General features: G+C 39.3%; 1 protein-coding gene across 9 annotated transcripts in view; it reads right to left on the reverse strand.

Annotated features, from left to right (window-relative positions):
• DNAAF8 (dynein axonemal assembly factor 8) overlaps positions 1-18129 on the reverse strand; it is a 96602-nt gene that overhangs the window by 64527 nt on the left and 13946 nt on the right. For all 9 annotated transcript variants that reach the window (XR_007504543.1, XM_049791471.1, XM_049791470.1 and 6 more), the window contains 3 exons: positions 17222-17590; positions 15177-15336; positions 1001-1192 (listed from right to left, as the gene is read on the reverse strand). Coding sequence is in view for 8 of the 9 variants with exons in the window: in XM_049791471.1 (XP_049647428.1) it covers positions 1001-1192; positions 15177-15336; positions 17222-17590 (721 nt within the window). In the remaining variant the exon portion in view is untranslated. The remainder of the gene's footprint in view (positions 1-1000; positions 1193-15176; positions 15337-17221; positions 17591-18129) is intronic.

Genomic DNA, 18129 nt, shown 5'->3' on the forward strand with positions numbered 1-18129 from the left:
TTGGACACAAAGTCCATCACAACATTTGACCCTACAGTCTTAGTAGAGTGACAAGTGAGCCCTGGAAGCTGAGATATCCTTTCAGGCTTGGAGAATCTGCTACAAGTCAGAGCTCATATTTTTTAAATGGGAGTAACATAAGGGAAGAAAGCTCACACTGCAGCTGGTCATGAGCTAACTAGTTTCTGAATGGAAGATTCAGACTCTGGGGCTGTTCAAGTGGCAATTTTCATTAGCACTGAACTAGCATTAAAGAATGTTAGCAATGTTTTAATGGAAGTGTGAACATCATTAACAATTAATACGGTTTAAGTGAAGTTTAAGTGATTTAAAAGCCTTGTGCATGCTGTCTGCTCAGGGTGAAATCTACCTTGAGCGCATGTATTGGTATTGGTGTGTCAATGTCTTTAACCAGGGAAAAGAATGAGGCCAATGTGAGGGATGGGAAGGGAAAATACACATTGCCTGTTTTCCCTAGAGGAAAAGGCTAATATGGGATGAATAGAAGAGTGAGGAAAAGGTGGTTTCTTTAGAGGAGAAAAATATCTGATCCAAAAGACAATTAAGATGAAAAAAACCACCACTTGTTTATAGCCCTCTTGACTATCAGAAAGGATCTCTCTTAACAAGAACAAGTGGTAAGAAATAGGCACCTGTGTCCATTCGCTTCTTTTGCCAAGGACAAAGTACACTACTTAGACAGCCCTCTACTTCCAGTAGTCACTTTTCACTATTGTGAGTCTGGCCCAACAGTTTTTTACTTTCTGTGCCCTGTTCTTCATAAACTACAGGCACAATCCAGCTTCCACTGACTTCAGCAAGACTTTTATTTACTGACTTTAAGGTGAGTTAGAACATAATTTCTCCCCTTTGTTCAACCACTGTTTTGTAGCTGTTGGAAGAAGGAGATTCCAAGAATGATTATATATTCACTGGAGGGCCAAACACAGCCTTAATGATGCAGAACCTTCTTTTGTGCACTGTCACTGCTCATACTCACCAGAGAGAGAAGCCACATCACAAGGGTCTGGTAGATGTCGGCTGCTCTCAGCACCATGTTAGGCAGCTGCCCACTGCACTGATCTGTAGCTACTTGACCACAACTTGACAGCCAAATGGTCATAAGCAGCATTTCATTTTTCATACTGTGTGGTCTAGGCAATGTGTCAATATCTGGCAAATAAGAGGCTTCCTGTCAAAAAAAGTATAAAAATGGAAGTCATTTGGATTCTGGAACTGTATTCATCATCATGAATGAATCACATTCATTGCCATCACAGGAGGGGCAATTAATATCTAGCGAGCATTTATCAAAGATGAAGCACAAGCCATAAAAGCTAGGTCATTATATCAGTGACACCTTCCTGAGCACTTCAGTTTTTCTTGGAGAGCTGTCACCTGGGTCTTCACTTAGTCAAACACTGCTCGGTGAATGGAAGATTACATGGTCACAGCTGGAAATAGCGTGATTGAATTTATTCTGTATTCTTTAAGATTCTATGTTTTGGCTTTTTTTTTTTTTTTTTTTTAAAATCAGTGAAACGCCTTCAAAACTAGCCTGATAGAAGTGTGAAAACTTTCATTATTTTCTGCTTCATCTAACGCACCTCATTTCATAGATGATGTTACATTTAAGTGAACTTATCTCCTTTCTTTACTTTAGTATTGATACTTGGTTATTTAGGATGCAAATTCCCTCTTCTTTAAGAGACCCATTCTTTAAGAAACAGCCTTAAGCTTGAACTGTGGAATGATTATTTATGGGATCTCTTTTGTTCTTCCAAAGATGCGGTAGCTGCAGCTGTAATTATTAGCTGGCTTGCTATCCCTATCTATGTTCAATTTACTGTCCCTGCCATTTACTTCGTAAATTAAGAAACTAGTCCCTAAAATCACAAAGATTCTCCAGTATACATAAGAGTATTGCTCCTCAACAGCCGTGATCCTTTAATAAGGACCCTCAGCCCCGCCCTGGCCCCAAGGCATGCTGAGTGCATATATTCTACAGGCATGGACACACATTCATTTTGGAAATAAGCAGAGCTGTTTATAGAGTTAAGGTTTCCAAGCTACTTGTTAGAGCATCAACTCCCCACTGCAGAGTCAGCAAAGTGCAACATGACTACAGTTCCTGTACATGTCAACACAATCAGCCAACAGACTAAACTGCTAATAAAGGTGAGCAGAATAATCTGAAATAACCTACTGTAGTATGAGACTAGCAAGCACCCCATTCTGTGAGCTGAGCTGTGGAACACTGTAGGAACACAATGGGAGCAGGAGGGTGTTGAGGAGCAGCTAAGCAGTAATGTTTTCAGTTGCTCCAGGTAGCCCTTAATGAGGATGTCTGCCCACGCCTTTACACTGAATTAACCTAAATTTGATTTACCAAAATTTACTTTGGAAGCAAAGTAAGATAAATCCAATTAAAGCCACTTCAATTCTGAATTAAAATGCCTACAAAAGTGTTTAATGAGTATTCAACTTGACAAGTTGATGTAGCTTGACTTCCCTGCCTATCCTCAAAATAGACAATTCCTTAAAACAGTTTTGAAAAAAATATACTAAAAAAACCCCACAAGCAGAACTATTGCATCATCCAGTGTTTTGGCGCCAAAATATCTGCTACAGACACAGCTCTGCCTACAAGTACCAAATAAAAACTGCAATTAGTAATAAAGGAAAAATAGTCATGCAAAAGCTTCTGATGCTGCAGATCTACATCACTAATGCTGCTGTAGTCCTGGGAAGCTCACAGAATTCATCAGGGCTTTGACCCTACCCTTGTAATTCTCCGAGGAAGAAGCCTTAAAAGAAACTTGGAGACTTTCAGGAAAAGACGACCTTCTTCTACATCCTATAATGGAGAAATTATTTTTTTCTTCCTCTCTCAACAAGGGTGTGGGGATCAATGACAGGAAGTAACTCAAGAGCTAAAGATTAAACCAGTATCTGCCAATGCTTCAGCAGGAAATTTCTGACTATTTCATATTTGCTTGGCCTAGCAGCAGGGGAGGGCTCAATAGGTTTTTTGACCAAGATCAGCTAAGAATTTTACTTATTAAGGTTCTTTCTGAGAATGAGTGAGGTGTTGATCAATGTTGGTCCTTCCCTCTCCTCCTTCTGCCAGCCTCCTTACCACAACAAGAATCTAGGCATAGAAGAATTTAACTAATTTCAGAAATATTGAGGCTAACGAAGAAAAAAGGAGCTAATCCTACTTAATTCTGGGCAAAAATTGCTGAAGAAAGATATATTCAGTGCTTTCTGAGTATGCCTTTCCACAGCATTGCCCAATTTTCCCTAGTCTACCTGTGAAGAGAGTTCAATTTGCCTACATGTTACACGGGCTTTTATTTGTGATGGTATTAGATTATAAAAAGACTAAAATTACTTAAATGCTGGGCTATTTTTGGTTGCTCTGGCTAGAGTTGTGCTGTCAATCACAGACAGGCTTGCAGCTGATTGTAGTCAAATGCCAAGGATTACCATAGAGTAAATAAGATAAAATTCCCTATTTCCAAAGTGCTTGCTATTTTATTTTGCAATTATAGTTTACAATATTGCCATTTACAACCTTTCAGCTTGATTTTCCAACCCCTCCACCCGCAGTTCTGGCCATATTTCTCCACTCTAACATAACAACAGTGCAAGTAGAAGCACTAAGCAGCCAAGGAATAACCTCCTGCCAAATCCACACTGAAAAAGCAAAAGAAGAAAAGGGAATTGCAAGGCAACTTAAGGATACCCATATATTCTAGCCTTCAGCTATAGCAGTGTTGAAGTTACACACACAGAGGCATAGCCCCAAAGGAAACCACTATTCATAAAGAAAAAAACCTGTAACATGAAGGCAACCATACAATCATTAAAAAAGTGGCATTTTACATCCATTTTTTTAAAAACAGAGGTGTTTATGATCACAGTAAGCCAAAGCTTAGTGGACACAAGTTTGTCAGCCAAGATTAATGCCATTTTGTTTCTAATAAAATAGCTCAAATTGGTTAAATGATGCTTTTCTTGATTTTTTTTTTAACTATTTAGTATGGCTTTTACTACACCTGCATACTAGATTGGACAAACAGCTCTATTGCCTTAAGACTGGGAAACATTATCAAAACTGTCAGAGGCTGGAATGATGAGTGGCACCTCAGGAGCCAAGAAGACCAGATGACAAGTTTGCTGCTGGTGTCCAGCTAAGTACAAGGCTGATAGCAAGTGAAAGCAGTTACTACCAACTGCTGTTCAGAAATTTCATTTCACCACAAAGGCCCAAGCAAGCAGTGAGTATTGCCCAGCAGAATCAGCTCAGCCAGTCTAAGGGTTTCTCCCAGTGGAAGGATAGGTCAGGGAGAAAACAATTTTTAATTCCCCCCCCAAGATATGGTGTCTCTTTTGCAGGTAAATAAAACGTTGATATTTATTTCCCTTCTAGCACCTTTTTCAATACTAACTGATGCTAGTGCTGAAGCAAGGTATCACATTCAATCAAAAAACACTCTCAACTATGTTGAATAGACTCTACAACAGCAAGAGCTAAATTAAAACATCCGCTGCACGTAAAATGAAGATAAGTTCTACTCACACTGTCTCCTCCCCCCTGGAGGGGGTGAGTGAGGGGGAAGGGGAGGAATAAGAAGACTCTTACTCTCATTGGCTAGAGGCTTAATCAAAATAATTGTTTTCAGCCATGTCTAAATTTATCCTTCTATGTCATCTGCACCCCAGCTTGGATCACAGATTTAAGAGGCAATCCCTGATGAATGGCAAATTACTGACTGCAGAAATCTTTTGCCAAATGATGCATCTGCTGTACATTTGTAAATGTGAGCTGATTTCTAGGTACTTTAGCAGCTCTAGCTAATTTCTCTAATGAAAATTCTATACTCTTACATTGAAATAGCTCTAGCATTGCATGTTCACACTTCATTATAGACAGACCTCATAGTACAAAATGCAAGCATGTTGATTATGTGGTTATACATCTATTTTCCATGCAGTCATGTTGCTAATGTAGGAGAGTAGATAATTAGGACGCATTTAAGAATTCTGTCCATCTGAGGCAAAGCAGATAACACTCTTTCATGGCTTCTAAAAATTCTTGCATTAGATGAAGACATATTGGAAATGTCAAGTGTTTGTTCATTTTCATTCTGTGGGGAAGGAAAAATAACAATGCCATCTGTTAGATTATTTGAAATTCCATGTTAAACTGTGGAAAAAACTCTGAAACCAATCAAAGAACTGCTTTATCATTGCAAAGTGGGAACAATGGTTAAGAATGAGGAAAGTATCTGCATTTCCTGCATGCAACCAGCAGAACATACAGTAATTAGGAAAGCAACATTTAATAATAAAAAGGAGAGTACGATTGATGTTAATGGTCTAAATGGTCTTTCTGTTAATGCATTTTTGTACTAGGTTCACTCTCTATAGCATCAAGGGCTTTCTGAGTATCAAACATGCTGAGGTTATGGATCTGAAAAATATAGTGGTGGAAAGATGTTATTGAAATTTTCTGATCTGAACTGAGCTTCACATTGCTAAAAAGGAGGAGTTATGATCCTCCAAAGCAGATAACTCTGCCAAAGTAAGATTGTAGGAGTTCAAAGAGCTGCGTAATGGAAGCATTATTTGCTATGATCTCTGTAATTCTCCAATTCAGTTAGGACATTACATATCATCCAAGTTAAAAAAAAAAAATAAAATAAAATAAAATAAATTCTTTCCCGAGAATTTTCTTCTTGTTTGGAACAGTTATTCTTAGTCTTGGGCATGAAGAATATAACCTCTCCTGATTCAGAAGAAACCACTTTTCAATCTCTGGCAGTATGAGTGTGCTAAAGCTACATAGTGTCTCTGCTGGAGCATAAAGAGGGCAAGTGTCAAAGAGAAACGTCAGCTTGTCACCAGAAATTACTGAATGTAGGAGTGCAGTTCAGATGTGACACACAGAAAGGAACTGAGCTCTCCTCAGCACAGGAACCAAGGACAGCAAAATTCACTTTGTATACCTTTTCATGTTGCTGCCAGCTGAGCACGGTCAACCCAAGTGCAATTTAAAGTAGCTTTACGGCCACCACAACACTGGCAGACAGCTAATGATAGCTAGGATTGGTTACATTTCTGGCTCAAAAATCCCTCCCAACACAAATGAAGACAACAGAGAGATGTGATGTAGTGTGAATTACACTATTCTATCCCACTTCTGCATTAGCTGTACACAGCAGTGCCCCTGCCACGCTGCCTCTCTTTTGTATGCTGGTGTGTCTTACTGTGACCTCTTGCTGTCCAGGGCCTGGAACATTATTAATATTAGAGAGTCTTACACAACCAGCTAATGTTCTTTTTTGGACAATATCTTTCTAGTCAGTCTGAGTTCACTAGACCAGAATTCTATGAATGAAACAAACATATCTATCAGTCAGCATTGATAGGCAAGCATAGTTAAAGCAACGATGACTTCCTTGATAGAATTGCTCTGGAATTTCTTCATTAGGACATAGAATATTCTAATTAGTATTTAAAGCCAGCTAGGAGCATGTCAAATACCAGCCTAGCTTTCAGATGACCAAGGACCAATTCCAACATAATTCTAATGTTCATTAGAACACAGAACATTCATGTGGTTGTAAAGCATGTTAACTAACCAAAAGTGTTTGCAAATGGGTATTTTCCACCCAAATATGTTCAAGAAAAACTGTCTAAATTGGGGCCATTTAGCAACAAGTCTGAATGCAGCTAAAAAACACCCAAATAACTGGCACAAATAACTGGTAACAAGCAGCTGGTTTACATACAATTTATTTTTTTAGAAGTGGGAAAATTTTCTGACAAAGGCTCCACTCCTCAGGTAAACAAAGAAGTGCTCTGAAAATTGCACTAAAATTTAAATCAAAGTAATGCTGAATCCTATTTGATTTTGTTTGCTTTCTGACACATAATCATTAAAAATGAGAAGTGCCTTTTCCATGATTGGTGTTTACACTACAGTAACACTTAAAGAGGCTTAGAAGGATTCATAGCCTCATTGTGCTGGTGTTCTGAGCACATGTAACAAAAAGTTCCTCATCTAATGAGCTTATACTCCTGGCTAATGAGAAGCAGCTGAAATGAGTAAAAGAAGTTTAATTACTTACAAATTTCATGTGAGCACAAGATTGGGAATCAGGAACTTGTGCCTCGTTCCTGGTGCTGGAATGGAGTATTTCCTTGTGAAACTGTGAAGTTAGGATAGTATTTCTTTATCCTAGTCCCTGTCTAGCTGGATTAATTATCAAAAGCCTGTAAAAGACTCTAAAGAGGAACAGTGTAAGATTATCTTGAAACTTTCAAAATTAATCTCTGTTCCCTTTCTTTGCACTCAGAAGAGTATCCTGTCCTTTAAAACCTGAACAGTATGCTGTATCATCCATAGCATTGTTCTTCAAATTATTTCAAACTGCCTCACAAATAAAATATGTCACAATTTCCAGACCTGCAGCAGGGAAGGAAATTGTACGTAGTCCCTTTGAAATGGGATAGAACATGGCATTGGTCCTCAGCCATCTGAAAACTAGGCTGGTATTTGACACATGATCCTAGCTGGCTTTAAATAGTGTTGAAATGGCTCTAGTTTGATACTCCAGGAGATTCACCCTACACTTATCAATTTGGGTAAAGCCTTATTTTTTCTAGTTTTTAATCTATTTATCTTTTCAAGTATTTGCCCAGATACTCTATGAAAATCCCCCCCCACCCCAAAAAAAGGAGAGGGGGTGGGGGTTGCAAACTATGCTCAGCTGCTCTATCAGGTAGTTTTACCAGAGCTCAAGTGGCCTGCTTTTCAAACTATGAGCTTCCAGTTTAGAAATGGATTGTGTCCAGTTTGTCATACAGGCTCTGTGACCTTGCGTCCAGCTGCAAAATACTATGCAGATAACCCTTCAGACCTGTACATTCTCCAAGGCAGTAAATATGGGGGGTTTATGATTCTGAGATCTGCTAGGTGCTTACAATGTCCACTGAAGCTTGTGGGAACTCCAGGTGCTTGGCACATAGCTGGCAGAGCTCTATGTTTTTAAAACAAAACTAACAGCAGGATAATTCCACACTATAATCTCAGATAAAGCCTTGAATTCCATTCCCTGCCACTAAGAATAATGCTTCCATAATTATTTGTGTAATAATGTGTTTACAAGTTGTGACCAAGCTTATCCCCCAGTGCATTAAGATTTTGAACTGTAGTCCAACCTAAGTCATAATGCTAAACAAGAAGGCATAAGAAAAACTAGGATTACAGTTTAAACTATACAGCTTCTTTAACACTAGTGTGGCTGTGTCAGACAAGCCTGTACATCATCTTCGGAAAACAGAGGGGACAGATCCAGCCTTCTTTCATCTACAAATAGCATCACTGATCACAGCCCTGAGGTAAGGGCAGAAATTGTGAATTCAATTCTGATTCCAAGACAGACATGCATGGCAGAAAGTATTTCCCTATATAATTAAACGTGACTGGCACTTCTTCATACACATTGCAAACTTATGGTAGCTATTCCTTCTGCCAAGAAACACAGGACCTGTCAAAGAGCAAGACCCGAAGAGACAAAAGGTACAGAAATGGTTTTCTGTCCTCCTGCCCTCTTCTAAATGAGAAATAGAATTTAGCCCATGGACATTTTACATTATTTTCTTCTCTTCAAGTTTAATCTGAACCATCCTGCTAATGTGAATGGAGGAGTATTTAGGACCTCTACTGGCAGCAAGTTCATGCATGTAATTCTGGAAACTATATTCTTTTTACTTATATTAACCTTTCCCTTAAGCAACAGCAACGAATGTTCCCATCTGTCAAGATCATGCATAAGTATATTCAAGCATAAGCCTAAACTCATTTTAATCACTTCAAAGATATGCCAAGGAATATAAAGGATTAAATATTTCACATTTTCCTGGGGCCATTTCAAACTCCAATCAGAGAAACAGCACTGAAAGCAGTCATTTCTTTGTAAAGACCTGACTGTTCCAATTCGTTCCATAGATAGAAAGTGCAATGGACAAAGGTGGGAGCCCCTGTGAAACCATCACAGTGGATCTCCGAGCAGAAGTTTAAAGGGAAGGTTCTCTATGGCTTTTTGGCGGTCCTGTTGCATTCAGTACAGAAGGTGAGTTTCCTGGTTCTGAGCATATATAGAATTTGGCTGAGAAACCTACTGAAGCAGACAACAGGCTATTAAAGCAGGATTACGGTATGTAATTTTTTAACTGCTTTGGTTGTGTGAGCAGAACTACTGAGAAGAGTCATCAGTCTGTAAGTTCCTGACTTGCTTTAATTTTTTGCCCTTAAAGTGCCAAAGCACACACTTCCATAACATCTCTTACTCAGAGAACATGGAGAGCAAGCAAGCAGACTCTGCCTGTGTAAAGGATGTTGTTTATAACAAAGATGTTTAAAGGCTGGATTCTCTGCTTTGCCTATTAAGGCAAATCCTTAGGATAGATCTGTGCCACCCTGAGCCAATGCAGAGGCAGCAGCAGCCTCAGCTCCTCTGGCTTGCTGACTACAGCCAAGGAAACCATAAACTAGCTAAGCTCAACCTAGGCATAAAGTACTGTGCCAGCAAATCCCACCCCCCCCCCCCCCATTTGCTTTCACTGGTACCAAGTGGGAAGATGAAGAGGAGGCCAGAAATACAGGCTCTGTGCCAGCTAACAGTCACGTATGCTAGAAAAACCTTTTCTTGGGAGCTTCCATGCTATTCTGGATACTGTGTGCTGGACGGTTGGTACAAACAGGAATCTTGGCCTTCTGTTTTTGCATGCTAAATTTAACTACATCTCTAATTGCCTTAGTTTATTTTTAAGCCTTTCTTGAGTTGAGGCAGCAGGTTCATTAAGTACAAGAGATTTTAATCTTGTTTCAGGAACTCATTAAATACCTCACTGTAAAAAAAAAGGGAGGAATTCAGGGGCCATCTGCTGGCTGTTTGGTACATAACTGCTGGCCACAACCCCACAGTCAGTCCAAGAGAGTGAGAAGACCTAGAGTGAAGCACAAGCCAAACTCAGCTCTGATGTCAGAAAAAGATTTAGTGTAGGAAATATTTTGCAATTTTTACAATTAATGGGTTTTTTTAAAGCTATAGTAAAATAATAGCAAGAGCTAAATGCTGGGTTCAATTACATTCACACAGTTGCAAATGTAGCAATTGCTTTGGTTCAGTGTAAATGAAAACATTTGGTCACAGGACAATTTATACTTACGAGATCAGTTTTAGAGTAATACAGTTATAGAAAAATTCAGTTACTGTGTCACAATATCATTATAACTGAAATAAGATTTTACAGTTTTCCTCGACTTCTCCAAATATGTACATTGCACCACTTTGTTGGAGATAAATTGGCATTTCTGTACAGAACTAGCACAAAATACATTCCGTTCATAACTGGTAGATCAGGCCTTTGTACATTCTTTCTACCAAGACATGAATTTTACTTTCTTACAGTTCTTTTCCTTTATGCATTTTCCACACAGCAAAAAAAAGGAGATTTTTTTTAAATACTGCTTAGGACATCGCCTAAGTGCATTCATGTAAGCCGTTCTACGATGGAGTTGGTAAGATGCCCAAGTAGTATGATCCAGCTGGTAAACTGTTGGGCTGGGATCCTAGGACCCACAGTCAACGTCCTTGAGCAACCCTTTGTGCTCAGGTAAGATGTAAGAAAAAGGCAATTTCCAATGTTGATGCCAGCACTACTGCCTTAAAAAGATCAAGATACCCATACAATAGTAATGGAAATCACAGGCACCTATTTTGGTAGCACAGGTAAAGAATCAAAAGCATTTCACTGACAACTGTGCAGATAGACGCACTTACTACATAAAAAACATATATGGCACCAGTAACTGAACTAAAAATATTCCTACAAGTTGTGGAAATCAACCTCTACTTTCAGTCACGCTGTGCTAATCCAGGGTAGCTGTCACAGTAACTGAACATACAATGCTTCAGCACTACTCTTGATGGTAAGTACGACCTGGGAATTTTGTCAGGGATTTTCCTATTGAAGTGATATCAGATCAAAGTGATAATAAGGCCATAAAAGAGCAAGGAAAATTTTGGCCATAGCCTATTGTTAATTTTAGCTTTGTGGGAATGCAAGCAGAAAATCTTTTGGTTGAGAATTTTACCTGACATCAGCGAGCTGAGTCAACAGTGTATCAATATAAAAAAAAACTTACCAATTTTGACAGAAAGGTTATAAAGTCTATGTTTACGAGATGGAAAAGAAAGTATCCACATAATATATTTGTTAAGCTAGAATGACTCGCATGCCTGAACATTTTTGTTTTGTAAGCCAGCTGTAAGGCGAAGCTGCAATAAGATGACGATCATGGTAATACAATTACTAATACAAGGTTAGCCAAAATGATTGCATAGCCAAGAAAAATTAGATGCCTCAGTATGAGTCAACACATTCATTTTCCAAACAGTCTGGCTGTACAAGGTAGATAAAACAGTGTTTATAAGGTACTGGTAACAAGGTGGTTCCTAACAGCTTTCAAACTACATTATCTTGTTCTGCCATATAACGATAAAACAAGAAAGGTAGAGAGAGAATCAAACTGAAGCCCTGCTGAAAACTCCTATTTTGGCCCAATAATAAAAGAGTTTAATAAAAGCTAAATACTAGTTGCTATCTGTTAAATTAATTCCATAGCTGGATGTAAAGTAACAGGGCCGTGAGCATGACCCCCTGCAGTGTTTTAGCTGCCTGTGTTCAAGGCCAGTTCTGCCACAAGCTCAAGTATGTAACTTTAGATGAAACTCATGTGAAACAAGCTATGTGAAGCCTTTGCTGGGCCCTTCCCCCTTTGCTTGGGAGCTGCGTTTAAGCTGAGACACTTTGTCCTTGGTCCTTGACTGAGCTACACTGCAGCTATACTTCTGCCTGGCCTCACTGCACTCATCTGAACCCTGCCATTAACTAACTGATTTGATTTGTGGCTTGATCTCAGACCTGCTTCATCACTACAGATTTCCTGGGTGATCACGGGGCTGCTGGCTGGCCTTGCATACTGTCACTGGACCCAGTCCTGTCCCTGACTTGACTTTCTGGCCTTGATCTTGGACCTGCCTCATTACCACAGACTTGCCAACTGGTTACCCTCAACGGACCTGCTCTGCTTTTCTTGTTTGGGTAAGGTGGGACTGCTCTCCTTGCTGGTGAGGTCTCTGCCCCTGCCTGCCTTGCTGTCACCTGCAGCTCCTGGCTTGTCTTCCCTTATAGAGTAACCAGCTTGTGCTGCTCCCTGACATAAAACTCAGGTACGAGCCTGGCAAAAGTAACAACTGTTATCTGGATCCCACCTAGTGGGAATGTAATACGGAAATCAACATCAGTACTAAGTTACACTACCATAATACATGATGAATGAAATGACAGATCAAACCCCTTTAATTTTACATCCTCTATTTAACTGTTTTACATAGTGCGCACCATTTCTTCTCTGTCTCCCTTGTCAATAACACTCTGCTCAAATACCGAAACAAACCCTATGAATTCAACCTGACCTTACAGCATGGATGACATCACCACTCTGCTGGCTGTCAGCAGAACTGTAGATGCTGTAGATCAGTTCTGAATTAGATCCAAAGGTTAAAATGTGGTTAAGGGGCCCACTTTCAGAAGACATCAACTTATGCCAGTCTTAAGTTTCACTGAAAGTTTGGGTGGTAGAGGCGAGCACGAAAAAGAAGAAAAAAAAAAAATCAGGTTCTTCCATGCATTTTAAAAGATAAGAGGTGGGCCAGACTGCAAAAGTATTCAGACACCTAAAGACACAGACTTCACAGGCAGAATTCTTAGAATGAACCCAGTGATTTCCAGGGGAACTTGGCACTTGCATGTCTTGAAAATACCACTGGATATCAGCCCATCAGCCCCTTGTTTAGATGCTGAAGTACCTCTGAAAGTTAGTCCTTAGTCTCCTAAGTTACCTGCAGTGTTTTGAAAGTGTTCTTCCCAAACCTGATTCTCATTTATATTAGTGCTTCCTACAGAGTTTGACTGAACTAGGTTAAGGAAAAGAGACAACAGCACTAAATCTGAATTTCACTGCTTTTAAATTTTAGACAAGAACTCTAATGTAACACTAATGCAGCTTTTTAAATTTCCTTTGCATTTCTTTCCCAGCACCTCTGCTACAGTAACTGCAGTATTTCTAAACTTTCCCTCTGATTATTATTCAATTCAATTATTTATGTACATTATAAATGGTCAGAGGAATTCTGGAAACTATGACAAGTGTTCCAGATCTGAACATCTATCATTGCCAAAACAAAGGACCTAAAAAAAAACCCCCTAAATTTGAAGGTGTGCTACTCTGTCAAACACTATGGCTTGTTCTTTTAATATACATGTTTATATATAGGTATTAGATATTTTCACTGAGGCACAGCTGCCAAATCACAGCTTCTTAGTTTTAAATGTCAAAACAGTCTAGTTTTTCTGACTTCCTATGTGCAGCAAAGGAAAAAAGAAAGAAAAGAAAAACCTGTTCTTTCAAAGAAAAAATTCTGCTGTCAAGATGAATTTCAAGTAATATTATAAATTACTTGTATTTGATAGATGATGCTGATACATTTTTCATTCTTAATTTTAATGATTAATATATCTGAAGAAGAACTAAGAGCAAAGTTGCCCACGGAACGCAGTTGTTATGGGTTGTGCTGATTTTGTTTCTACCAACAGTGCCTCGTAAGTTCAGGCAGGTTTTCCTCAAGCAGGCTGTCAGTTTATGTACCAGTCAGCTATTTCTACAGGCATCAGAAGCTGAGTAAATCCTAGGCTGGTTAGCTTTTGCCAATTTCTATGCTGCCATGACTAGCTGGCAGTAATATCATTAAATCTATAATGGGCATATTTACACTGCAATTCAGTTACAGCAAGACTACAGCATAGATATACCCCGAGCCGTACTTGAGAGAAACCACATTACCAAGCAGTTATCTTCCTTTTATTGGCTTCAGCACAGCAAATATTGGAAATGACCAAGATAGGGAACAATTCAGCAATCACTTGGTGCATTGTCAGGAATGAGTTAGCAAGGCTCAAGTATATTTCTGATGAGCAAGTAAGTGCCTGCATCTTAATAAGGGCTAACTGGAATTTGGGGGTACCTCCCAGCAGACTGAGTAAGGAGCAAGTCTGAAGACTAGATTCACAACCTTTACAACCTTGAAAACAGAGTTCTGTGCAGTGCACTGTCCTTGCCAGAGTAGGCTGACAGAGGGAAATTCAGCTGTCAGTTTGTCAGTCCTTTACTTTTCATCAGTGATTAATCCAGTGTTAAAAATGAGCTTTCAATCTGCAGAAACACAGTAGTCAATTGCTTACAAAACAAACAAATCTGAACAGTCCATCACCCAATTTAGGGCTGTAAGGTCTTTCAACTTTTGTACTGACAGAAGAGCTTTCTTATTGCTGTTAGCCCAAATAAATCATTATGGTGGACTCACAGACAAATTCTGGAGTTTCTCATCTCCTCTTACCTTCTCAGCTGGCCTTGTGCTCAGTGAAATCAGTGCAAGGATGAATTAGGACTACATATACAAATCTTCTGAGGAAGAAAAACAGGCCTGTCCTCTGAGCCATATTTTAGGCTCTGGGAAAAATCAGGATAATTTCATACTACCTTAATCAGGACATCAGCCAAAAGCAAAACTTATTACTAAAACCACAATCCTCAAAACCTACCCACAAAATTGAAATATAAAGCTGCTAGGGGCAGACAACCAGACAGGACTCAGCCTAGGCTTTGCTTTAGAAGTATGACAGTAAAAAATGTTTTACTTTTTAAAAAAAGTTATGAAAAATCACGTGTGAAAGTCTGGCTCCCGTGAAGTAGATGACACTGAGCCCACTGACTTCAGCAAGCCAGGACTCCTGCCATAACCCAACATGTCAAACCTGGTGGGCAGCTGTATGGGGAGCACTCACCATACAGGAAAGGTGAGAAAAATATTAGCGAGAGAAGAGCTGTAGGCCTGCTGATCTCATCAGCTAGTGGTGCTCCATAACAAACAGATTTTAAATAATGCAATGAAAATTACTTTTTTGCTTCTAGGATCACACTTGCATTTGGCCAGGAAGCCATTCTTAAAGGGACAGTCCTACACTGAACTACTAACCATGTGGAACAAAACGGGGGTTTTCTCTGCCATGGGCTGCTTTCCAGTAACTGACTGCTGAGGCTGCAATCTCTCCAGCTGCTCTTGGAATCTGTGTCTCCTGTGTCTCTCTTTCATCTGTTCTTCCTTTTGGGATAGCTCTCTTTTACTTTCTTCTGCCCTGAAAAATACACAGATTCTGCTTCGCTTAAGCTTTTCACTTTGGAGAAAAAGCACCCTTGTTCATCTGCTTGCATTTCTATTTTCTTGTATTTATATCACACACTTGAGGGTGAATCATGACATGAAAGGCTAAAATAGATTTAGAAAGTGCGTATGGTGTTTGTGGGGGGACACAAGAACTTGTCACTGGATGAAATCATCTCTCTAAAAAAAAAAAACAAACCAAAGAAAAGGAGCAGACCTCAAACCTCTGACAAGTGGTGACAATCTATTTGGAGACCGGAACTCCATTAAGCAGAGGCGTGTTTGTGATGTTTCACTCCCCATCTCCACACCAAAATTCTCAGTCTAACTCCATTTCCCTTCCTATCTGCTATCATACAGTGACAAGTTTCCCCTGAACCAAGGCCTTCCATCTTTCTATATTTTGATGTCTGCAGAAAGATTTTATCTGCCATTTCCATGGCAAATAATATGTTCAATTTCTTCTGAATTCTTCAATTCTTCCCCAGGTGCCCCAACAATTACTAGAAGAGCAAGAAAGAAAACTGAAATTTGTCAAAATCATTGCAAGCTATTACTCAGCAACAATAAATAACCCAGATTCTTGCCAAGCCATGGTCTGCCGTCTATGTGGCACTCTAACTGGTAGACAAAATGGAGTTTTATAGAACTGATGGAAGGAATGAGCTTTAATGTCAGGAATCCCATAGAGAAAAAAACGTGCAACCAACCATCTGCCATTTAAACCAAGTACACAGTAGCTGAAGTGTCTAAGTGGCAGGGTATGCAACAGTTTAACACTGAAAAAGTAACAGTCTCTAAAGCAGGCAGATTCTAATTCTTTCAAGGGCTCATATGTCAAAGTCAAAATGTTAAATTTCACTCTGAAAATAGCAGGCAGAATATAACCTTTGAAAAGTCAGTATAATGGAGCTCTCCCAAATAGCTGGGCAGGTGCATAAGGCAACCACCTGATTTCACTTTAAAATTAGACCTTATGTAGAATATGCTACATAAAACCAAGCCCAAGGAGGCAGAGGTCCAGATAAGTCTATTTCCTCAATTGGTACCATTCTTATTTCTCCCCCCCGCCTTTTTCTGAAGCTTTCCGAGATATTCCTGTGGTATAACCCACTCCTCATGGGTATACTACTTTGTCCCTTTAAGCTCTTGCACTTTTCTTGATGCCAAAGAGTCGGAATTGCTTTGTTTGGGAGAAAAGTTACATGTGGGGACATGATACATCTTCCAATTTGTAAGAGGCTTTTTATGCTGACAAACAGAATATACCATTTCCCATACTTCCTAGGAACACAACAAAAAATAAGCTTAAATTGGAGAAAGGATAATTTAAATTAGACTTAAAGAAAAGCTTTACAATTGTAAGGATAATTAAGCAGTGAAAGGTACTACCTGGGGAGTCAAGGAATCCTCACCACTGAGGATTTCAAGACCAAGTTATATGAAGACCTGCCAGGAAAGGATTAGATTTTACCTCACTCTGTACTGGTACAGGGAGACAGACCCTTCCAGACATATTTTCTGTGATGCTATGCTTAGTAAATCTCAGTACTGTTTTTCATAAAGGACATCAATACAGTGTTATCCTCCTCTTACATAGAATAAAAACATTAGTTGGCTAAATTCACTATGTCAGAAGTGCCATAGCATGTCTAATCCCAGGCCAGTTCACTGACCTATTAAGTCTGTCTGCCTTTAAACCTTTAAGCAATAGCTGCCAGGATTGGCTGTCTTTCTAGGTAAGAAAACCAGACATCCTTTTGCTCAAACTTACAGAGTGGATAAGTAATGTTCTTTAATCTTAGACAATTAGACAAGCCATAATCAAAACCAGTTACAACTTTTCTTGTGTGAGATACCTTGGCAATTCTGTTGTAGTTAGAGAAGACTCTGGAGCATTTCCTGAATTTTGAACCTTCTCAGCTTCCATTTTGTTTTCTTTTTCTATGTCAGCTCCATTGCCCCCATAGCTTGACAAGGGGGTATTTCTTTTCTCTGATTTCAATCTCATCGGTTTCCTGGGAATCACCTTATTTGTCTCTTGCCTTACTTTAAAATATTGGTTTTGATGTATTTTAGAGGAACCTATCTCTTCCAGACTTTCTGGATCCTGTTTTATGCCTTCAAGTTTTTCAGCCAGGGTAGATGTTTTATGAAGAAGCTCTGAGGCTTCTTTACGGGCTGTATGGAGTCGTTGCAGTAGCAGGCTTTTCCCTGAGAAATCCCTCCTGCAAAGAAAATAAACCCCTGATTTAATCAAGATAAAGTATTATATGAATAAATTCAAGCTCTGAGGAACTAGTCATATGAGAGACAGCTCCAAACAAGGACTGGGCATCTACACGAATAACAGCTATTGATAATAGCAGCACCAGCATACAGGCAACACAAAACACTACAGTGACAGAACATGAAAGTGGTCTTACTGGTAATTTACTTACCTCTTCTGCATTTCAGGCACAATACACACCTACTAGAAGAGCCCTGGAGAAATGTAATGTTGGCATGGAAATTAGAGTCTACAGATTTTTGTTGCCTTTGGATACAGGGGTTGGGATTCAAATACATACATAAGAAAAGTCCTTCTAATAACTTTTAGGATTTTTGAGAGTTTGACTTAATTTCATCCCTGTCACCTCCAGGTTAATGAGACTGCTCAACTGCCAGCAACCACAATATTGTGATAGTATTCTGCTCTGAAATGTCCTATCATGACATAATGGGCAGATATGGTTATTTTGTCTTGCAGTTCTGTTCAATGATGAGT

The sequence above is a fragment of the Accipiter gentilis genome, chromosome 33 (genome assembly GCF_929443795.1).
Source record: "Accipiter gentilis chromosome 33, bAccGen1.1, whole genome shotgun sequence".
In the NCBI taxonomy this organism is placed as follows: domain Eukaryota; kingdom Metazoa; phylum Chordata; class Aves; order Accipitriformes; family Accipitridae; genus Astur; species Astur gentilis.